The 25,133-nt window shown below is 39.0% G+C and overlaps 1 protein-coding gene across 4 annotated transcripts in view; it reads left to right on the forward strand.

Moving 5' to 3' along the window:
• LOC128855856 (sodium/hydrogen exchanger 9B2) overlaps positions 1 to 25,133 on the forward strand; it is a 203,512-nt gene that overhangs the window by 160,469 nt on the left and 17,910 nt on the right. For 3 of the 4 annotated variants that reach the window (XM_054091066.1, XM_054091065.1, XM_054091068.1), the window contains 3 exons: positions 6,745 to 6,942; positions 20,885 to 21,028; positions 21,569 to 21,670. In XM_054091066.1, coding sequence (XP_053947041.1) covers positions 6,745 to 6,942; positions 20,885 to 21,028; positions 21,569 to 21,670 — 444 coding nt within the window. The remainder of the gene's footprint in view (positions 1 to 6,744; positions 6,943 to 20,884; positions 21,029 to 21,568; positions 21,671 to 25,133) is intronic. The other variant, XM_054091067.1, reaches the window with a different exon arrangement.

Below are 25,133 nucleotides of genomic sequence, written 5' to 3' on the forward strand. Positions count from 1 at the left end.
GACCAGCCCTTCCGTAATTACGATGAAGTCAAAAAATGGATCGATTCGTGGATTGCGGCAAAACCGACCGAATTTTTCACAAAGGGAATCCGTGAATTGCCAGAAAGATGGGAAAAAGTAGTAGTAAGCGATGGACAATATTTTGAATATTAAATTTGTAACCATTTTACGTCAATAAAGTTTCAAATTTCGAAAAAAAACCGCACGAACTTATTCATAGTCCTATTAGTTGAAAAACTTGACAGCCTCTGATCAGTATTTTAGCAGTTAGTGAACTGTTTAATAACAAAAATAAAATAAAAAAATTTTGGGCCTATTTGTGTCGACAGTAACTAGTTTTGGACTAGTTGGAAAAGTTATTAGAAATTATGTAATTAAAGTTTATAAATTTTTTATTATAATTTAAAATATTTAACAAAGTTTTTTATTACTTTAAATTTTTTTTGAATCAACATGATTTTGTGTCAAGAATATTTTAAAAATTTCTCTTGCTTTTAATTTTTTTGTTCGACTCGACATGATTTTATATTAAAAACGACTTATTTTATTAAATTTAAATTTAATTTTCATGTTGCAAAAAAAGTAAAAATAGTGGGCCAATTTGAGTCGAAAGTAGCTAGTTTTGGACTAGTTGGAAAAGTGAATAAAAATTTTGTAAATTAAAGTTTTGGACTAGTAGGAAAAGTCCGTAAAAAATGTATGAATTAAAGTTCAAAAATGTTTTATTATCACTTCAAAGATTGCGTAAAATGTGTTCTTATTTTAAAATTTTTTTCTTCGTCTCAATAGGATTTTATATTAGAAAACGATTTATTTTATTAAACTAAAATTTTAATTTTAATTTAATGATTAGTTAGTATGGAAATTAAGTAGTTTTGGACCAGTTAGAGAAGTCAATAAAAAAATGCATAAAATAAGCTCTCAAAATCTGGTACTATGGCTCAAAAGGTTGCGCAAAATTTTTTGTAATTTTAAAATTTTTTTCTTATTATTAAATTTTTTGTTCGAATCAGTATGATTTTATATTAAAAAAATGCACATTTATTAAATTATAATTTAAATTAAATTACTATTAATATGCCCTTATACATACATATGACTTGATATATGATACTAAGAATCATTTAGTTAACCTTTCGATTGATTCGTTTTATTGCACGGAAACCATCTTCGAAGCAATTTTTATTTATATTTCCAGAATTCACTACACAGCTGATGAACTCCTTTAATATTTATATTCATTTAATCCTTATTTCGGGCGTTTTTAGTATTTGTAACTTTCCTAGTTAATAGAAAAATATTTGTTTTGCATACACCACTGATTGGCAATTTTGCAACTAATGCAAATCAAGTCACTTTCAAACTAGTATGACTTCTGCGTTCAAATACATACCTGTTCGTGAGCTAGAATGTTTGGTGGCTCGTTTTGCTTTTAACTGCAGCGTATAGCTGCACACGCACAAGCAACTGTGCTCATTTTATTTGCAACCACAAAGTGAATGATTTACTATTTGATTTGTTTGAAATATGCATTTTGTGAAGTGGAAGAGAGCAGAGCGAGGAGTTGCATTTGTAAATTAAATTGAATTCTAGCGATTTGTGATGGCAAAGCTCTTAAAATAATCTGCAAAAGAGTGAAGAATCAACGTACGAAAGATCTGGTTGGTTATAAAATTTATGATATTAACTCAAATGGTTACTTGATGATTTTAAGTGGGGTTTCGTGAAAAGTGAAAAACCTGTTTAATGTTAAGAATACGAATTAATTGGTAACAATTTCAAAACTCATTTGGATAATACTACTTCGAAAAAAATAAATAAAAATAAACTGCAAGTTAGTGCTTCCACTTTTTCAAAGCTTAAAAAATAATGGTCTTATATACAGATCTAAAATCACTTTTGTGAATGAATGAATAAGACTTGATGGCAAGAGCTGTGGGAGACAAAATTGAATTGTTGGCACAAATGTCAGTCAGGAGGCTCTGCACTTTAAACAACGTTATGTAGCTTAATATAATACTTTTATGAGATTTTTTCGATTAAAAAACATCCAACCAACATTTTTATTAAACATCGAAGTTTTTCTAAAACATCGAAAAAATTATTTTTAATTTATTTTAAGGTAACTCAAAACTTGCAGGGCCAACTGATCATAGTATCTAAAAAATAAAAAAATAAAACTTTTCCAAATATTAGGACAAAATGTCTTAAAAGATTTTTATTTAAGTACGTTAACCTAAAAAATCTTAAAAACAGTCATAACTATTTCGCTATAGACAAATTTTCAATAAATTTGAAAATATTTTTTTTGTCTTAAAAATTTTGAAAAAAAACCCAACATTTTTTCAGCCAAATTTTTTTTTATTTAATTTTTTCTGCCAAAAAAATTCTTTCAAAAGTACCTATGTTATTCTCAAAAAATTATCTTTTTTTCAAAAATTACTAAAAAAACTAATTTTTAGAAATTTTGAAAAAAAAAAAAAATTTGCCGATAAAAATGATTACTTTAAATTAAATAAAAAAAAGCTTGTAAAAATGTCAAAAACCGTAGGAAATTTTTCACTTTTTGGAAAAATTATCAAAAAATTGTTTTTAAAATTTTGAAAGGAACTAATATTTTTTTAAAGTGATTTATCCTAAAGCATCCAACAAAATTTTAAACATCTAACGAATAGTCGGAAACATTTCAATTTAAAAAACATTATAGCAAATTTCAATAAATTTGAAAATTCTAATTTTAGTTTTGCAAAAATTACGCAACATAATTTTTAAAAATTAAAAAAAAAAAATATTTTTTTTGCCAAACAAGTTCATAAAAAGGATGTTACCCTCAAAAATTAATAAAAATGTTACAAGCAGTCAGATATATTTCATTTTAACCGTCCGTTGTGTGAAAGTTTTATATTCTTTCGTTGTTTAAAATGGCCTGGCCAGGCCACCTATGAGAACACGTGCTTTATTTATAGGCTGGCACGAAAATTATGTCTGTAATCAATTTAAGTGTAATACCGATTAATAAAAAAACAGATTGATTAATGTTAAAAGAAATTTATTTATCAAGGTTCATCCTTCTTACTCTTTTTTAAAAATTATTTGAAAATTTCAATTTATAAATAAATAAATAAAAATATAAAATTTTAAAAGTTGCTTATGAAGTTGACGTAGTTACTGCAGCTAGACATATGCTAGGTAGGTTTTGGTTTCTAAGCCGTGAGTTAAGCACATTGCATATTTGCAAATGTGGCAAGTAAATCGGGTTTTTCTTTTAACCGTCTGTTGTGTGATGTGGCTTTGCCGGCTTAGACGGAATATACTGCGTAAACCTAGTTCGCCCACTATACGGAAATAGTTGCTCATCTACTGTTATTGCTGCATTTGGAGTATATGCTTCTTGCAGATTGTGATTCATCATAGTCCAAATGTCGTCGATTGGTGCAGATTTACTCAACAGCATACTTCAGAACAAGTATTAGCTCCATCAAAACGAACAAACCGAAGCAACATTTTGAATCGATCTAACGACATTGTTGCATTATAAATATCAAAATTCCAAGAATGCCATAGATCCTTTGCTTGCATATTATTACAGTGGAACACAGCGGAAAATAATAGCAATCCAAACCAAGCATACATTTCCATTTCGTCTGTGGGCTTCCACTCTTTTGGTTTACATGTTGGATTAGCCTCGTTCCACGCCTTGATCATTTCTCCTGCTTTCCGATTCGTCTGACGAACAATTATATCGACTATTTCAGGTGACATTATGTCATGAAAAATAGACACTGGATTTGGCAGAAATCGATGAGCAGGTCCCACTGGTCTGGTGCTGGTACTGGTAAATCGGTTCCAATGGCGTGCTCTAGGTGCTGGCGGTTCCTTTTTTCAAAACATATTGTCAATCTTGCGCTCGTAACATTGCTCTAAAGTTTCAAATTCTGAGTGAGAGAGAACCGTATTCACTCGTTCTTGTACTCTAATTAGTCAGAAGACCAAGTACGGTGCATGACTATACTACAATTGCAGTGGTGGCCTGTGCAGGCCATTTACCCTAACATATGAAGTTTTTGTGTAAAATGTATTTTTTTTCATAATCACTTTGCTGGAAATGGTTATAAAATTTTCAGAAGATTCATCTAATAGACCTGTATGGTATATTTTCGCCGTTTTTTGAAAACTTAACGAAACAAAAAGATATACCCCTCTAAAATTCCGAATGGTCTGCGTAGGCCACATTACACAACGGACGGTTAAAAAAACTTTGGAAAAAAATTTCAATAAATTTGAAAATTCTAATTTTAATAGGTCTATTTATAAGTTCGTGCGGTTTTACAACAGATGGCGTAACTTGATTATTATTCCATCGATCCACATTTCCAAACATTCATTGGAGAGCTACTGTCGTAAGGCACAAACGTCAGTATAAGTTTTTTATTTGAAGCGTAAACAACAATATTTTTACCACACTTGAAAATGTCGAATTTCGTGCCAAATAATGTGTTTTTGCGGGGAATTCTTCTTCATTATTTTAATATGAAGAAAAAAGCAGCCGAAAGTCATCGTATCTTGGTGGAAGTTTATGGTGAGCATGCTCTATCTGAGCGAACGTGCCAGAAGTGGTTTGCACGCTTTAAAAGTGGTGATTTTGGCTTGGAAGACGAAGAACGCGAGGGTGCGCCGCCAAAGTTCATGGATACCGAATTGGAGGAATTGCTCGATCAAGATCCGGCTCAAACGCAAGAAGAGGTTGCAAAAACTTTGGGAGTTGATCAATCAACCATTTCCAAACGTTTAAAAGCCATGGGAATGATCCGAAAGGTAGGCCATTGCGTGCCGTATGAATTGAAGCCAAGAGACGTTGAACGCCGTTTTATGGCATGCGAACAACTGCTTCAACGGCACAAAAGAAAGGGTTTTTTGCATCGAATTGTGACTGGCGATGAAAAGTGGGTCCATTACGACAATCCAAAACGTCGGGCAACGTATGGATACCCTGGCCATGCTTCAACATCGACGTCGGCGCAGAATATTCATGGCCTGAAGGTTATGCTGTGTATCTGGTGGGACCAGCTGGGTGTTGTGTATTATGAGCTACTGAAACCGAATGAAACGATTACGGGGGATGTCTACCGACGACAATTGATGCGTTTGAGCCGAGCACTGCGAGAAAAACGGCCGCAATACGCCGATAGACACGACAAAGTTATTTTGCAACATGACAATGCTCGGCCACATGTTGCACAAGTGGTCAAAACATACTTAGAAACGCTCAAATGGGATGTCCTACCCCACCCGCCGTATAGTCCAGACCTTGCGCCATCCGATTACTATCTCTTCCGATCGATGCAACATGGCCTGGCTGACCAGCACTTCCGTAATTACGATGAAGTCAAAAAATGGATCGATTCGTGGATTGCGGCAAAACCGACCGAATTTTTCACAAAGGGAATCCGTGAATTGCCAGAAAGATGGAAAAAAGTAGTAGTAAGCGATGGACAATATTTTGAATATTAAATTTGTATCCATTTTACGTCAATAAAGTTTCAAATTTCGAAAAAAACCGCACGAACTTATTCATAGTCCCATTATACATTTTTTTTTTGTATTTTTCAATAAATTGTTCAATTATTTTTTTTAATTATACATTTTTGGTGTATTTTTATTATTTACTTCTTATTTTTATTATTGCAAAATGGCGCAAAATTAATCACCCTATCAGAAGATTTATAATTTCTTTCCACTAGCGAAGTGGACAGTTGCAGTATACAAACAGATAAGCAATGGAGCGCGTAAAGTGCAACAAAAAAAACAACACGAATTTTTTTATTTTAATTTTTTTTATATTAGTTTTTTTTGTATTTAGTAAAAAGACTTATGCAAAAACAAAATTGGGTAATTAATATTGCGCCACCTTAATAAGGGAATTCAGTATTGCGACTTAAAAGACCTACTGTATTGACTTCATGAATTGAGGATATTTCTCTGAGTCCAATTTTCTCAATAAATTTTAGTACAATGATGACAGTGCTCCAATTTCCATTAATATGTTGCTGTATCTTTTTCACTCAGTTTATTAGCGCTGAGGTAATTCTCATAACTAACAGGCTGAGGTGTGGATTTTAGTCGTCTCTTACGACGTTTGGTTCTATGCTGCCGAAACGACTCAGACTTATATCCGAAGAAAGACTGTCACTCCAACAGCTTTCTCCGTACATGCACGGGAAATGTTTACGCTGCTACAACAAAACCTGCAGGAAACCGTTAGCGCTGGCAAATTTGTGCCCACTAACCCGCTGGAAGAACTTCTTATTATGCTCAAGCCTACAAATAAACCATTTTCGAAAGAATTGACGCCATTGTTCCAAAACATTTGGATCACTTGACATGAAGTCGCGCTAAATTAATTTTTAAGATCCTTCGCAACGTTGGGTAAGGCTTCCTGTTTTCATTAGCAACTGGTCATTAGGCAACTGATTTGCAGCTTTCTGCCCGCCTTTTCATTTCTATCGAAATCCTTTAAGGTCTCCATATAAAAATCGTAATACCACTTGCGTTTCGCTTATATTTTAACGGAATCACACCAACAGGTTAAATCTTTTCCTGAAGGTATTTTATTTATATCTGAATTCACTGCTGTATCTGCTTTCTTGAGAGGTTTAGCATTTTTAAAATATTGTCATTTTACATATTCCTTTTGTCCTATTGCGTCACCTATTTACTATTTTTCTATTCTGCTTTTACTTTCAGCTCTACCTCAATGGCTTGCGCTTTGTTTTGACCATCTTGGGCGGCACCATATCGGTGATGGGCAGTCGTGCCATTGGTTATCCCTCAGCTGGCGCACTTGGCTGCATGACAATCGCATTTTTTGCCGGCATCGGTTGGAAGCGCCAGCAACGGCAACTCACTGCCCAGCAACGTCAAAGTCAGTTGGATAATGAAATCGTAAGTTTTTTGTTAGGACGCTGCCGAATTAACGATGATACAAACGTACAAATGCATTTGTATGCGAGTAGTTTAGGAGAATTTTAATAGACAAAAAATTCGCATATACAGAGCTGCTCTGCTACTCCTGGCTTACAGTCACACTTTCATTTCTTGCCGTTCATACAGACGACATTTAGTTAAGCAAAGTGAAGGGTTTTTCGGCTGAACAGTGATTTTTTTAAGCCAATTTTATTTGTGTATTTTTTGCTGTGTTTTTGTTTTTTACATAGCAAGAATATGCGTGTCTGTGTGCAGATGCGAGCGCGTCCATTTGGAAAAGGGATTTTGTGAAATGACAACTGGGCTTGTTTTTGCTGCAACTGAATTTGGCATTTGACATATTGGCTTGGATGCATCTGTATGCGTAAACATATGACTGTATGAAGTTTAAGTTTTTGCTCCCTGCTGCCTGTCAAATGCATGATTTTTTTTCGAGAATGTCGAGCTGCCTTTCCTATTAGATACGGTGATTGTAAGCGGATTTGCTACTTTAGTAGGTGTCCTAAAAGTAAGCGAGAACTTTTTCCTTATTTTACACAGTCAATCGTAGAGAATATCCACACATGTCTTGACTTTGACCTGCTGTGTGGTTAAGTATTCAGTTGTAAACAGATTTTTTGCAAGTTTATGATCTCAAAGTTTTTCTTTTTATATTGAAGCTGAGCAGCGCGCTAAAGGAGAAGGCGGCAACAAGGAGATTAAATATTTCAGTACCACAAAAAATGTACCCGAATATGGGTACGAGGCTTAGAATCTGAGTCTGCTATCACAACGAACGCTATGACTTTAAGCTTAGATTTTAAGGTCTAGGTTTTGCTCCAACCTCAAAAATCGCGTTAAAAGCGAAGAGAAAGGCTCGCTTTCTCTTATCAAATCAAACTTCGTCATCTTATGATGTTTTCATATGTCCTAACTCATTTAATTAGAAAGCCTTCGAAGCTAATCAAAGAACAATTAAATTATTGTATAAACAACGTAAAACTGTCGACTGTGCCTCAAAAGTAGCTAATAATGGATAGAGCGAATTGAGATGAACACCTTTTTTTACACATACTTTTACAATACCAAATTTCAATGTGGATTTGATCGGACGACTTTTGAGAGCAGGCCCAGTAAAATGGCTTCTCACGCAAAAACATCGACTTCCGTTGACGGATGCTTTGCTATCCTCAAGATTGGGATCAGCGGGGAAATATCCATCGACCTCATGGCCCGGGAATGAATAGATGGGTGGGACTACAAGAAGAAACACGACAACACTAGCACCGCGGAACGGAGATGCCAAACCATGCAGCGATGGCAAATCTGATGGGACACTGGGTCGAGCGGCAGTTGGACGGTGAAGCTGATTCCTACAACAGGTACCAGGCGATGAAGTCGAGCACACGTTCTTTAGTTGCGATAGATGGTTCGCGAAAAGAGATGGTCTGAGGAAGCAGATTAGCGACATCGCGCCAAGCAACTTAATCAGCAAAATGGTTGGGCGCGAGGACAGCTGGAATGCGGTAAAAAAATATATCGAGAACGTACTACGGAAAAAAGATAGACCTGGACGCAGTGCAACATAGCGAAGCCTTACAGATAGAGATACAAGAATACGAGCCTATAGCATGAAAGCTGGCTATAAATACAATGTACCCAGGCGTGGGTGAATAGAATTGGTTCTCTATAGATGTCATTCTAGGACCTCTCGAAGTAAGGCAGAAAGTAGTCCCGTGAAGGGTGTCTCCCCAGAAAGAGAGGAGGGATTTTTTTAGTGGATACTACACCACTGATGCAGTAGACGACGGTCGCTGTAGGTGCAAAGGCGAAGGTGTCTGCAGCGACAGCCCAGCTGCGCTCATTTCTTTAGACAGCACCCCAACCACATTAGGGGTAGTCGAGTCCTGTGCAGCCATGCTGAACTACATCGGTAGACATAATAGCCTGATGCTAACATGAGTTCCGGGGCACATGAGTATCGTGGGTAACGAGACCTCTGATTCCTTAGCTAAGATGTGCTCTGAGCCCAACTTTTGTGTCCCAGAGCCCGTTCTGCCATTTCCGCCATCAAAGCCATGGTTACAAATGGGTTACTACAACCCACAAGTGAGCTTGGCAGGCTGAGAGAGGCTGTATATGGACTAAACTGATGTTACCTATAATATCCGACCGACTGTCACAAATCCTCCGGTCATTAAGCAGAAGGGACTGCACACAGCTGGTTGAACTGATGACGGGCCACTTTCTGTGGGGGAAGCTCTTGAAAAAGGTAGGCATCTCAAACAGTGCACTCTGCCCAGCTTGTGGAGAGGAGCATGAGACGGCGGACCAATTTCTGTGCATCTGCCCAGCCCTCGCTCAAATCAGGTTTGAGGTCTTTGGCACTGATGTGTTAAGAAGTGACCACCTTGGCTCCTTGGCTCCTTGACACCACAAGATCTACTCATATTTCTTCGGATGTCGGGTAGATTTAAAGAAAACTAAAAGGGAATCCGAGAGCAGTACAATGGACTTAATTGTGCCTGAGTGCTGCACTTGCTAGTTGTCTCGACGAAAAAAAAAACAGTGCGAAGGCATTTTGAACCCCACTTCAGATAGACTTAGCAGGTCATCCATCTCATCGAATAGGCTCCTAAACTTAAATAGGGAAGGCTTACAAACTCTTGCATGATATTATATGGAACATTGTAGTGTTGGTTATCATTTCAAAGTCTGCTATTTCTGCGAACTTGGTGACTAAGAGCTCATTAGCTGAAAACTCCAGCTCCTGCAAGATAAATGCTCGAACACTCCAAGACTTGTGAGTGGTGAGCCTCTAAATCTATTGTTGATATGTAAATAACAAAAAGCCTGACCTGACAATCAAATTCATCAGAAGTTTTTCAATGATGGGCTTGCAATCAAGCGACCGTAGTTGAATGGTTTGCTGTGTGACTACCATTCTCTGTGCGCGAGCTCAAATTTGCGAGCATGAAACATTAAAAAATAGAAGAAGTTTTTTCGTAGTTTTATTCTCGGTAGAAAAAGGAAAATCTCTGAGTGTATTTTTCCCGTGAAGAAGTTCATAATAAAAAAAAGTATATCTGCCGTTCCGAGTCGGTCTAAGCTCGGCTGTAGGTCCCTTTATTTGTGGAACAGCATTAAGGCGCACACCACAAACCTCAGGAGGAGCTCGACCAAATATCGGATAAAGGATATAAGCGCCAATCATGCAAAGCAGATCATATCAGAGATCGCAGTGCATTATGTTTGAGGGCAGTTTAAGGACTAGAACTGAAAATCATTATTGAAGTCTTTGTAAATGGCTTTAAATGCTCTTTAGATATTGCATTTTTTAGATGAGTGGATTGGAATTCCTTTTGGTTAGGCAGAACGAGTCCATCAAGCTTTCGTCTTCTGGTAAAGAGGACCAGTTTTGGTGGGGTTTGCCGATAGCCCATTCGCAAAGCGTTAAGTGTCAATCATATCCAAAGTTTTCTGGTCGACTGCATATGCTTGTGTGTAGATTCCAGCATCATTTAAGGTGGTGAGTAGAGGATCGATCATCATGCACTAGAGCAAGTGAAACAGCACACCACCTTGGGTAGCCTCTACTATCCCCGGATGACACCAGCAGATCCTCCGCCGCCCGCACCGCGACGATTCTTTGGGCTAGCATTGAACGAATCTAAATTCACCAGCACCCGGTCTACACCATGTCTGCTGGCAAAGCTGCACATACTGTCGAAAGTGGCATTATCAAAAACGCCCTGTGTATCCAAAAAGATGTCCATAGCCTAGTCCCTCCTGTCGATGGCCAGCTTTATCCTAGCAACAAAGTTTTGCAGTACCGATTCGCAAGATTTTCCGCTTTGATAAGCACGCTGAAATGGAGAGAGTGGGTGAGCCTTCAGCGACCTCTGACGCATATGGAACTCCACTCGGTCGTTCGAGACTTTCCAGCATGAAAGAGGTCATGATGGTAGGTATAAAGCTTTTGAGGCTGGTGTAGTCATCTCTCACAACCTTAGGAATGAAAGCGACCCTCACCATCTTCCACGAGCGAGCCAGTGCCAGGCATGCATGATGATTTTCTTCAGGGCTGCAGTCACTGGCTCTATGCCTTCCTTCAATAAGGCAGGATAAATGCCATCTAGTCCGGCGGACTTGTAGCCACGCTAAAAAAATCGATTGAAAATCGAATGGCGGCTTCATTCACCACAGATCTGGCAACGTACCAGTCACGCCGAAAAGGTGTAGCAGCGCTGACAGTAGCCTCTTCCGTTAAGGGCTGTTGTCGGCCAATGCTTATCTGATTACATGGAAAGTGAGTGTCCATCAGCAAGCTGAATGTCTCGCTTTGCTTCTCCGTGAAGGAGCCATCAGATAAGTACTGTGAAGTAATTTGGTAGCCCAAATAACAGCTTAAAGATTTCTTCACCCAACTCCGCGTAAGTCGAAGAAATTAATAAATTATCTGAACGTTGCTACCATTGTTTCACCCGTCAAGCCACACTTATAGGAATCCTGTAATATCACAAGTCGAAGTCTAATCTGTAGAAGGCGCTTCTAGTTTCTTTAGATCTTCTTTCGGATATCACTCATTTGCTGCAAAAGTGTCATAATCCAAAAAAGGCACAATAACTTGAAGAACGGCCTTAAAGTTTTCAATTTACTGTCACTCCCTGAGTAAAAGTAAAGGCATATTTTCATCTACATAATGAGATACTGTTAAGTAGTATCGCCATGAATTAAATTTTTTTTGTAGCTAAAACCTACCAAGAAAGAACCACATTGAATATTATTGACCCAGCAAATGGCGTCCATTAATAATATATGTAAGGCAACTGATGCTTTCCTTTCCTTACTCAACGCTGAGCTTCAAGTAAAATTATTATTTTCAAGATTAAATTCCGTTACGTGGCTGTATTAGCACGCAGACAGAATTAGTTTGGACCTTAGAAATACTGAATTAAATTTAAACTTAATTTATTTTATTTACTTAAACCCACCTAATCGATATGACACTGCGTATACGTAACATCCATGTAATCTATTTGATTAAACTCCAAAACTATTGTAAAACAGGAAATATTTATAAATACTACACTGACTACTTTTAAACGAACGCGCGAATAATAAAAAAAATCTGGCAATAAAAAAAACTCTATGAATCTGAGGCCATGGCGTGCTGGAATTTGCTTTAAAGGACGCCTTCCAACCGCCAACTTCCTTCCACCAGCTCCAGATCTGGCTATGCTGATGTGTGCTTTCACATTTTGTTGACACTTCACAATGCAATGAAGCTTATGACAGTTGATTTGTTTTGTCATTGCTTTGGCATTTCCCACTATAAATAAAAGCAGTAAAGTGTGCGGCTGTGTTGCTCATACGACTCGGTCGCCAGCAGAGGGTAGAGTCACATAGTGTACCAAAAAAAAGCAATGCTGGTATTAGTGTATGCATGTAGAGCTTTTACATATCATTGTTTACTTCTTGTTTGTTGTTGGTGGTGCCAAGGCAAACTGGGCGTTAGGAAAAATAGTTTTGTGCTGAAAAGTGAAGAAAAAATATCATTGAATTGATGCCAGTGTGTTGTTTTCACTCTTAAGTTTTATCAGTTTTTTTACTCCCTTGTTGTTTTTGATTGTTGTCTTTTACAGCTACAAAAGTGGCTCTTCATTGCTGGCCATATCATATATTTGTTTGTCGCTTAACTTGCTTTGGTCGCAACTTAACCCACTTGGCCTGCCTGACACCATTTTTTATTTCACATTTTTTGTGTGTGTCACTCTAACTCTGTGACTGTGTGTGTATGTGTGTGTGCCGTCCGTGTTTTGCCTTTTAACAGGCCAAGTGTGTGTTCCATGCCATTCATTAGACACTTGACGGAAGTGTAAGTGGCAGTCAACCAAAGTGCCGATGAAGCGTGTAAGAAGAAAGGCAGGCGCTCGAGCAGTCAGGCAGTCAAGAAAGCAAGAGTTGTTTTACAGCCAAGCTCCTAACTCTTCTAGTGCTGCAGCCAGGCAGTTTATATGCCATACCAGTAGGCGTATGAGCTGGCAGGTAGGCAGAATGGGACTGCAATTGAGCTGAGTGGTAAACAATGAACGAAAATAGAAACAAACGGAAAATGGTCAACACTTTTAATTGTTAGGAAATGCAAATGTTTTTGTTTGTTTTTGAACTTTCCTCTCAGTTTAGTGGCCCATTGGTGCAAAAAGTCGACATTAGCTGACGATGAGAAATAGAGTGCGGCATAAGCAAGATAATAGTCGGCAAAAAGTGTACAAAAAATCCAAACGCAAAGCTCTCTGTTTGGTGGTAAACAATACAAGGGAATCCAATTGCATTATTAAGTGGCCGATTAACTTTGTCAGCTGTGGTGAGAAGTGGCCGTTCTGACACTGGTGCCGATAGCCAACAATTCAATTCGTTATAGTCTTACGGGGTAGAAAGCGAGAACGTAAATAACAACAACTATGTTCGTTGCATACTAAGTTGGGCTTTGTTACGTAAGTTTTGCTTTTTAATGCCTCAAGAAACTTTTGTAATTAAGCATTAATGGATAGCCTCTAGGCAATTTTTTTAACACTAGAACTAAGGGCCAGTCAAAATGACCGGCTATGTCAAATGTACGCAAGATTTTCTCTATAAAATTCCAGTGATATATTTTGATAATATTATGATTTTTTCTAATTTCAATTACTTAATAATATTCTAGATTATTTTCACTTCCCACTTCTATTTTTTCGAAAGAGAAGGTCTACGCCAACAGCCCAGGATCGATTCAAGATCTCAAAGATGGAATTCGTGAGGCTATCGAGGACATGGGGCAGCCACTTTGCAATTCCGTAATGGAAAATTTCATGAAAAGGATAAGCGTGGTGGTCATTTTCCTGATGTTATTTTCCACTATTGAGGGCATAACTTCCTCTTTATAATGAAATAAACATCCGATCATTTATGTTAAAAAATAGCATTTTTCTTTGAGTATCAAAATAACACCTCTTACTAAAAAACCCTTTACTTATAAATACTGACCAGTCGAAATGGAAAATGTCGTTAAAGTTTTTTCTCAAATTTTCGGAATTTTGGATTTTTATTTTCTTATTGGTAATTCTTGGATATATTTGAAATGCACACAGAAAAGAGATAACGGATATTTTGCAACTTATCCGCTTCGATAAAGGAAATGAATGGTATTTAGGTTTACAAACGTATAAATTTGCTTTGATATGCCAGACACTTGCCACAATTCCAACGCACCGGGACAAGACATCACGATCGATGAACAATTATTCCCTACCAACGCGAGATTCCGGTTCAGGCAGTAAATGAAAAGTAAACACGACACCTTTGGCATAAAATATGATTGGCCTCTGATCGACAAATTAAATTTATTGTCAAAGGATTCCCTTACTTGGGAAGGCATGAAACAAGAGAGTCCTCAATTACTTTGAGTGAGTTCGCAGTCCTAAAATTTATTGAACCATGTACAGGTGCGGGAACACCGGGAAATGTAATGACAGAAAAATTTTTACCAGCAAATTACCAGCATCAAAGTTATGAGAAGAGCAGATTAGTTTAGTTGGAACAATTCGTGGAACAAAAACAGTATACATAATTTACCGCGATTTGAAATTTATAAAACCGATAATTGCACTTTGGTGGTATATGAAAGTAAGCCAGCTGAAAAAGTACTTCTACTGATGGTCCAAATTTTCGATGACGCTGAGGCATAATTTCCTTTAGCTCTTGAATTGTTGCTGGCTTATCGACGTACACCTTTTCTTTCAAATTACCCCAAAGAAAGAAGTCCAACGTTGACGTTTAGGTGTGGTTCACATTCAACATCGGCCCTTGAAATTTAACCACACTTTATTTTATAATGAGACTAAATGTGGAGTAGATAAAATGGCCAGAAAATATAGTATGAAGTCAAGATCTCCAAGATAGAATGTTTAAGTATGTAATAACAGGGTGTGAGTTATATTGAATTGATGATTTTTATTAACTGATTAACTAGAAATAAAAATGTAATCGGTTAAAAGCAATAAAAATAAAAAGGTGAACTATAGACTTCTATTATGTTAAACTCTACACGATACCTCGGCGATATAGGGCGTCCCAGATGCACCCTCCCTAAAAGTTGTCGAAAGCGGTACTATAGTGAACGAAAACGAGGTGCAATGCAGATTTCCATTCTCTTGGCTGCTCATCAATTATTCTTAACGTGTTGATTTGGTCGAGACAAGAACGGTGTAGCCGAAATCCCTCTTGTTGGCTGCGCATTGGGCTTCTTGTTTATGCGGTCCAGAAGTACTCTTGTAAAAACTTTCTACAGGAGAGATAACAACATAATTCCTTTATAGTTTTGACACTTACTTAGGTTTCTCGCTCAGTTACTAAGACTCCCTGTAACCACAAAATATGGAGTAGTATATGAGCGGTTGTTGTGGGGCAGGCTTTAAGCATTTCTACATAACCTAACCTAACTTATTTACTTTTTTCTTATGTAGGTCGATCTTTGAACCAAAAAAAAATGTAATCCCTTTCTTTTTTGGTTTTGAAGTGAAACTTCTTAGGCGTCGATGGAGGAGCGAGAATGAGGAGTAACATTTCAAGGATATGCAACGTTTTGGGTATTTTCGTTCCGCGAGAGAGTAGAAAGATATAACGTAGAGGAAAAGGAGAGAGAGAGCTATACCTTTTATATATCTTAGATACACTTTAGGCTATTTTTCCTGAGCGTTTCCTTGTGGTTGCTAATTTCTAGTGAGAAATAACACTGCCTCCTTTTTGGCGCTTGTTTGTTGGTGCAAACTTGTAGGAAATATATTTTTGGTACCTACTTTTTGGCGTTATATTTCCTTGGTGCCCACTGTTTGAGGCGTTTTTTGTTCCGAATTTTTTTGGCGTTTTTTTTTTGGTGCCTACTTTTTGGCGCTTATATCCGTTTCTTGGCTAGTGCTTGTGCGTACTATAAAGAGCTTTCCATTCCGGCGTCGGATTTATTGGTATTTCCTTGCGGTAATTTGTGCCGTTGCCACGGTCCTGAAATCGCTGCGTTTGTGCGGCTGATAAACGCTCGGAGTAGTTTTATTTTTTCTTACCGCCTTTTAAATTTTTGGTTCACTCATAAAAAAGTATATTTTGTATGCATATTGGTTAGTTAATTTTATTATAAAGCTAGTTCGAAATTCTGTACTTTGTTATTCCCATTTCAGAGATACAGATATTAATTAAAAGTGTGCCATCCACCTTTATTTTTATTAAATCAGGTTACTCGCTTTTCGGGAGTACCACGTAATCATTCAATTTTATTTTTGAATAAATTGTTTACTAAATAAAAATAGAAAATTATTTTAAGTGATGGAAATCTCTTTTTTTATCTTAATGCGCTTCGTAGCAACTGTCTAGTTGCCCTTAATGCCATTCTGAACTTGCAACCTCTAGACCTTCAAATTCGAAAGAAAGCGATGAAGGCGGTGTACAGGCTCAAGTTAAACGGAGTCTGGGGAAATGAAGTAAGCACTGGGCACTGTCAGATATACCACCAGTTGTTGGAGCGGTGCACACTGTTCTCGATGCCGGTGGACAATCGGGTCCCTGTCGTTAGCTTCGGTAGGAAGTATGAGGTTTTGATCCCAGATAGAGATCAATGGCTTAGTTCAGAGAACCTACACTTCTGGTCTTAGGTTAATCGCACTTTTAGTTGCATACAACTTTGCTTCATATTTATTTATTAAAGGACGATAGAAAAGAAGTTGAAATGCAAAAACATTTCTTATTTAATGATACTTTAAATATAATATTCAAATGATTACACATATTTAACAAATTGTGTTTTTTAAACATTTTCTTAAAGCTAATCAAAATAAGGCGAGTTTTTCTTGGTCATTAGAATAGACGCACTTTGGCTTTTTAATTTTTATAAGAAAATTATTTGGATTTTAACCTAAATTAATAGGACTATGAATAAGTTCGTGCGGTTTTTTTTCGAAATTTGAAACTTTATTGACGTAAAATGGTTACAAATTTAATATTCAAAATATTGTCCATCGCTTACTACTACTTTTTCCCATCTTTCTGGCAATTCACGGATTCCCTTTGTGAAAAATTCGGTCGGTTTTGCCGCAATCCACGAATCGATCCATTTTTTGACTTCATCGTAATTACGGAAGTGCTGGTCAGCCAGGCCATGTTGCATCGATCGGAAGAGATAGTAATCGGATGGCGCAAGGTCTGGACTATACAGCGGGTGGGGTAGGACATCCCATTTGAGCGTTTCTAAGTATGTTTTGACCACTTGTGCAACATGTGGCCGAGCATTGTCATGTTGCAAAATAACTTTGTCGTGTCTATCGGCGTATTGCGGCCGTTTTTCTCGCAGTACTCGGCTCAAACGCATCAATTGTCGTCGGTAGACATCCCCCGTAATCGTTTCATTCGGTTTCAGTAGCTCATAATACACAACACCCAGCTGGTCCCACCAGATACACAGCATAACCTTCAGGCCATGAATATTCTGCGCCGACGTCGATGTTGAAGCATGGCCAGGGTATCCATACGTTGCCCGACGTTTTGGATTGTCGTAATGGACCCACTTTTCATCGCCAGTCACAATTCGATGCAAAAAACCCTTTCTTTTGTGCCGTTGAAGCAGTTGTTCGCATGCCATAAAACGGCGTTCAACGTCTCTTGGCTTCAATTCATACGGCACCCAATGGCCTACCTTTCGGATCATTCCCATGGCTTTTAAACGTTTGGAAATGGTTGATTGATCAACTCCCAAAGTTTTTGCAACCTCTTCTTGCGTTTGAGCCGGATCTTGATCGAGCAATTCCTCCAATTCGGTATCCATGAACTTTGGCGGCGCACCCTCGCGTTCTTCGTCTTCCAAGCCAAAATCACCACTTTTAAAGCGTGCAAACCACTTCTGGCACGTTCGCTCAGATAGAGCATGCTCACCATAAACTTCCACCAAGATACGATGACTTTCGGCTGCTTTTTTCTTCATATTAAAATAATGAAGAAGAATTCCCCGCAAAAACACATTATTTGGCACGAAATTCGACATTTTCAAGTGTGGTAAAAATATTGTTGTTTACGCTTCAAATAAAAAACTTATACTGACGTTTGTGCCTTACGACAGTAGCTCTCCAATGAATGTTTGGAAATGTGGATCGATGGAATAATAATCAAGTTACGCCATCTGTTGTAAAACCGCACGAACTTATAAATAGACCTATTACTATTTGGTTTATTTGAAAAAAAAAAAAAAAAATAATTTCAGTAATGAGTACTGCCTCCTTTGTTAGTAATAACTTCATAAATCCGGTCAAATATGGACTCAGACAATGTTTTGAAGCGATCGCCGTTCGTCTTTTGATCAATAAAAATCAAGTCAATTGTTCCATAAAACGTGATAGCACCCCACACCATTATTCCCCCTTCTCGGCTATGGTAGCGACTTAAATATAGCTCATCTTTCCGCAAATCGTGATAATAATATTGAAATCCATCAGTGGCATCTAAATTAAAACGTTTTTCATCAGTAAATACAACTGAACGCCAATCATTTAGTCGAGTGTCAGATTGGACAGTCCACGTCATGTATTCTTTCGCGAATTGATTCCGGTTTTCTTTGCGTATTGCATTCAAAGGGGTTTTTTCTTGATTTTTAGGCGCTTCAGGTGTTCTGTATTTCTGATCGTACGCTGAACAGTTGATAGGCTTGCTTTTACTCCAGCCAATTCGTTGATCTTAGCAGGAGATTTAGTCGAATTCGAAGCAATTCTAACAATTTGGCGTACTGCTTGTTTTGATAGTGCCTTTTTTCCCTTTGAAGTTATTTCCATATGCCTCTGGATCCTTAAAATATCTGTCAACAGTTCTCGAGCTGCGATTTATTTGTTTGGCAATGTTCCGATTGGACAGTCCTTGGGAGTGAAGAAAGTCTACTTTTTGACATTCCAATAAGCTCATAACAGCAGCTTTTCCCACTTTTTTCTTCAAATGTAGCTCGAAAATATTTTAATTGTACATTTTGATATTTTTTTAATACGAAAGTTTATACTTGTCCACGCAATACGAAGAAATTTAAGCTGCGTCTAATTCAATGACCAACCGAAAACACGTGTGATTGCCACAGAAATTTCTATAATCTCCTAATGTACGGTTATTTTTTCGCAAATCAACTAGCTGTCAGCATTTTTTTTTTCGAACAAGATTCGCACTTTGATAAGAATAGCATTTTGGACAATTAGAACAAGCATGATAATAAATAATTGATTTTGTTTAAAAAAAACGATGGTGCGTCTAACCTAAGACCAGCAGTGTATTAATGGGATATCAGCACACTTTCTACACCGACGTATTCAAAACCAGTGATGGAAGCGGATCTAGATGGTACTTAGACGAAGACACTAAGTACTCCTATGCCACAGAACAGATAGCCACGGTATTCCTTACGGAAGTCTATGCCATCTTGAATGTGGCGTACTGGCTAATTGAGAAAAAGTGGCTGGGCAGCAGTATTGGAATTTGTAGTGACAGTCAAGCTGCACTGAAAGCCCTTGCTAACCCACGCTGCTCTTCGAAGGTGGTAGGTGAATGTAAGACAAAACTGAACAGTGTTGTAAAACACAACAAAGCTAGTCTTACTTGGGTGCCTGACATTGTGGTATTGCAGGAAACGAGTTAACTGATAAATTGACTAATGAAGGCTCTGCAAGCACACCACTAGGCCCTGAATCCTTTCCAGGTGTCAATTCAGCATGGATTCAACTATGGATTGACGACTTCATGAGGTCTACTCACAGAGGACGTTGGTCTGGGTTGAACTCGTGCAGTGTAGCCCAGTGCTTTGTGAAAGAACCAAACAGGAAAATAGTGACCTTTCTCCTTAAACTCAGCAGAAAGGACCTGAGAGCACTGGCGGGTGTAATCACCACAGCTTCTGTGGGCAGCATATGGCTACCATGGGGGTCGTGGACAGCCCTTCAGTCGATATGCCCATCCTGTCTTGAGAATGACGACACTGCAGAGCATTTTCTCTGTAGCTGTTCGGCGTTTTCCAGAATCAGACTTAGGATATTGGGTTGCGATATACTGAGTATGGATAAAGTTCATACTCTTTCTCTTCCGGATCTCTTAAAATTCATCAATGAATCCAAGAGCTTTGTTGAAGAGTGACCTCAAACTAATTTATCCGTCTTATCACCCACTTTTTATCTTTCCTATTTCTATTCTTTCTAATGAAATATATCCGGTGTAGTACAATGGTCTACTGACTGCTTGGGCTTGTCCAGCCCCCCACAAATCTAATCTAATCTAATCTAACTGTCTAGTTCACAAGTGCCAAATACTGCGACGCCTTTTGCAGAAGTAATAAATTTTCCTCTAGAGTGATTAATTTTGCGCCACCTTGTAGTAAATATTAAAACCAAGGTGTTGGAAAACAGAAAAAAATGTCGTGCATTGATAGTGATATGGAAAAAATGCGCACCAGCGTTAGCAAAAAAAAAATTACAAAAAATCAGTAGGAGTTTTTAGCAACTTCAGATATGGGGTAAAAAGCCCTGGTCCTAACACATAGATGGCATTAGTGGTGATTTTCTAATTTTTGTTTAAGTTTTAAGCTTGAATTTATACGGGTTTTATTAAACAATAAGCTATAATTTTATACAAAACTACTGCACATGCAAAAAGATAAATGCAAGTAGTAAAAACTGGTCAAAATGTTGCCTACGCAAAGGCTTTTCGCGCCCTGTTTGTATGTATGCATTTGGCTGATGAATATTTCCTGCTCAATTACCGCTAAATTTTCGCCGTCTGCAATTTTCATAAACATCTCATTTATTTTCAAACACTTTCTTCTGTGAACCTCTGCCATCTTTGTATTCATTGTTTTGTATTTTTTGTTTATTTTCAGTCATCGGTACCCGCGCGTCTTGACCTTTTGTGGAAATTCCTGAAGCCTGTCTCATTCTCGCTCATCGGCAAAGAAATTAATTTCGCTGTGTTGGATGGCCGAGTCGTCGGCTACGGTGCACTGCTGGTGCTGCTCGGAAGTTTGGTAATTAAACAGTAGAGTTTTGCAACAACTTTTGCCATTTTGCAAATTTATTTTGCGGTGCGGTTTATTTGTACAATGCGGTGGGTAGCATGGAGATGGTGTGGCACACACACACCGCCGTTTTGCCATTCACTGCTACCCGGTTGCAACAATAAATTAAGATGTTGTTGGTGTACTGTTAGTCGCTGTCACAAAAAGCCGAAACACCACTTTCAATAGTTGACAAGCAATTTAAACGGCTTTTTGCTGCTGAAGTGGCCGCGGAACGGCGTTGCTTGCAGCGCACAGAAATATTTTTATAACAGGAAATTGTGCAGCATTTGTGGCGGAGTTATTCACTTTTTTATTTATTTATAGCAGACATTTTATGTATCATATTCCGTATTATTTTTTTTATATTGATTAAATTTATTTATATTTTGTATTTTTAATATTTTCTATTAAATTTTTAATGTTTTAAATGCCTTTAATACTCTTTACTCACCGTTATTTTGGCTAATCCTTGTCTGCTAAGCATTTCCTTACTTTCTGTATTTCCAGTTCCGTTTGGCATTCGCCTACCTGTCTACCTATGGCGGCAATCTGACGCAGAAAGAGCGCGCCTACATTACAATTTCCGGTTTTCCCAAGGCAACTGTCCAAGTAAGTTTCCGTTCGCAACCTAGTGGTTTTTCGGGTTTCTATTTCGGCTGTCGTCTTTTGCGCCAATCCTCATCGTCAATTGTGTGCTATTATTGCTTGTGTTGCCCTCATAGTCACATACATTCGAAATACCGTAAAACGTGCTTAATTGTGCTAACTTTTTATTATTGATTTAGTATTCAAGACAATTGCGTCTAGTCGCTCATTAATTAAACAAAAAATTAGTTCTTGTCGAATATTTATTTCAACTGCTTAGGTCAAGTGAGACATTTTTCCATTTCTTAGCTTTATTTTACAACAAAATCAACATAATTTGGGTCATTCGATTTGGATTACACATGCGTCATTTCGTTACATAACTTTTGTCCCGTAACCCAAATGATTGAGAGTTTCATCAAAACAAAATTTTAATTTCATCATAATTTTGGGAGTTTGAAATTTGCTATCATGAATAAGAATAGTAATAAATATCTGAGTTTGATTGCATTAGAAAATGTAGTCATACCAGCTTATACTCTACCGCTAAACCTTCCAGCCGTTTCTTCTTCTTCTTAATTGGCGCGATAACCGCTTACGCGATTTTGGCCGAGCTTAACAAAGCGCACCAGTCGTTTCTTTCTCGTGCTAACCGGCGCCAATTGGACACACCAAGTGAAGCCAAGTCCTTCTCCACCTGATCTTTCCAACGCAGAGGAGGCCTTCCTCTTCCTCTGCTACCACCAGCTTGTACCGCATCGAATACTTTCAAAGCCGGAGCGTTTGTATCCATTCGGACGACATGACCCAGCCAACGAAGCCGCTGGATCTTTATTCGCTGCGCTATGTCTATGTCGTCGTAAAGCTCATACAGCTCATCGTTCCATGGTCTGCGATATTCGCCGTTGCCAACGTGCAAAGGTCCAAAAATCTTACGCAGAATCTTTCTCTCGAACACTCCAAGCGTCGCTTCAACGGATGTTGTTATCGTCCAAGCTTCTGCGCCATACGTTAGGACGGGCATGATGAGAGTCTTGTAGAGTGTTAGTTTTGTTCGTCGAGAGAGGACTTTACTGCTCAGTTGCCTACTTAGTCCAAAGTAGCACTTGTTGGCAAGAGAGATTCTACGTTGGATTTCAAGGCTGACATTGTTATCGGTGTTAATGCTGGTTCCTAAATAGACGAAGTCTTTTACAACCTCGAAATTATAACTGTCTACAGCGACGTGGGTGCCGATACGCGAGTGCGCCGACTGTTTGTTTGAAGACAGGAGGTACTTCGTTTTGTCCTCGTTCACCACCAAACCCATTCGCTTTGCCTCTTTATCCAGTTTGGAGAAGGCAGAACTAACAGCGCGGTTGTTAAGGCCGATGATATCGATATCGATATCATCGGCATACGCCAACAATTGTACGCTCTTATAAAATATTGTGCCTGAGCGATTAAGTTCTGCGGCTCGTACGATGCTCTCGAACATCAGGTTAAAGAAGTCACACGACAGTGAGTCACCCTGTCTGAAACCTCGTTTGGTATCAAACGGCTCGGAGAGGTCCTTCCCAATTCTGACGGCGCTGCTGGTGTTGAGCAACGTCATCTTACATAGCCGTATTAGTTTTGCGGGGATACCAAATTCAGACATAGCGGCATACAGGTAACTCCTTTCCGTACTGTCGAATGCAGCTTTGAAGTCGACGAAAAGATGGTGTGTGTCGATTCTCCTTTCATGGGTCTTTTCCAAGATTTGGCGTATTGTGAATATTTGGTCGATGGTAGACTTTCCAGGTCTGAAGCCACACTGATAAGGTCCAATCAGTTGGTTGACGGTGGGTTTCAGCCTTTCACACAATGCGCTCGCTAGAACCTTATGGGCGATATTTAGAAGACTAAGCCCGTGGTAATTGGCATAGATTGCAGGATCGCCCTTCTTATGGATTGGGCAGAGCACACTTAAATTCCAATCGGCAGGCATGCTTTCATCCGACCATATTTTGCATAGGAGCTGATGCATGCACCTTACTAGCTCCTGCACCTTACAATTCCGTCGCCAACGATTGGGGTATCGGGATCTTCACATTCTCTAAGACATGCGCAGCTGTCACTGTTTAACAGGTTCGAGAAGTGTTCCCTCCATAATTTAAGATTGCTCTGTACGTCAGTCACCAGATCGCCGTCTTTGTTCTTGCAGGAAAACGCCCCGGTCTTAAAACCTTCTGTAAGCCGCCGAACTTTCTGGTAGAATTTTCGGGCGTTGTTCCTATTGGCCAGCATCTCAAGCTCCTCGCACTCACGTATTTCGGCCTCTCGTTTCTTCTGTCGGATAATACGTCTCTCTTCCTTTTTCAGCTCTCTGTAGCGATCCCACATGGCTCGCGTTGCGCCCGATCGCAGCGTGGCTCTATAGGCGGCATCTTTTCTTTCTGCGGTAGCATGACATTCCTCGTCGTACCAATTGTTTTTTCGGGCTCGCCGGAATCCGATTTCTTCTTCGGCGGCGGTACGTAGGGAACGAGAAATGTTGCTCCATTGCTCGCGCATGCCGATTTGTTGGGCAGTGCTTTCGGAGAGCAGGAGTGAGAGTCGAGTGGCGAATCTTCTGGCTGTCTGTTGCGATTGCAGCTTTTCGATGTCGAACATTCTTTGCGTAGGTAGATGCACGTTTTTTGCTGCACAGAGGCGGGTGCGCAGTTTGGCTGCAACAAGGTAATGATCCGAGTCGATGTTGGCTCCTCGGATCGTACGTACATCTAATACACTAGAAGCGTGTCTTCCATCTATCACAACATGATCGATCTGGTTTCGCGTTTTTCGATCAGGAGACAGCCAGGTAGCTTGGTGTATCTTTTTATGCTGGAATCTGGTGCTGCAGACTACCATGTTTCGGGCCCCGGCGAAGTCGATCAGCCTCTGTCCGTTACCGGATGTTTCGTTGTGCAGGCTGAATTCTCCGACTGTGGGACCAAAAATTCCCTCCTTGCCCACCCTGGCGTTGAAGTCGCCAAGCACGATTTTTATGTCGTGGCGGGGGCAGCGCTCATAGGAACGTTCCAGGAGCTCATAGAAAGAATCCTTGGTCGCATCGTCCTTCTCTTCCGTCGGGGCGTGGGCGTAAATTAGCGAGATGTTAAAAAATCGCGCTTTGATGCGGATTATTGCGAGACGCTCGTCCACCGGAGTGAACGACAGTACTTGGCGACGAAGTCTCTCTCCCACAACAAATCCGACACCGAATTTGCGCTCCTTTACATGGCAGCTGTAGTAGACGTCGCAAGGTCCTATGTTTTTCTTACCTTGCCCCGTCCATCGCATCTCTTGGATGGCAGTGATGTCAGCCTTTACTCTCACGAGGACATCAACCAGCCGGGCAGAGGCACCTTCCCCATTAAGGGACCGGACATTCCAGGTGCATGCCCTCAAATCGTATTCCTTATTTCGTTTGCAGGGGTCGTCATCAGTGTTGGAAGTTCTCATCCGAGGCTTTGTTGCTGTT

This window comes from Anastrepha ludens, chromosome 2 (assembly GCF_028408465.1).
Source record: "Anastrepha ludens isolate Willacy chromosome 2, idAnaLude1.1, whole genome shotgun sequence".
Classification (NCBI taxonomy): domain Eukaryota; kingdom Metazoa; phylum Arthropoda; class Insecta; order Diptera; family Tephritidae; genus Anastrepha; species Anastrepha ludens.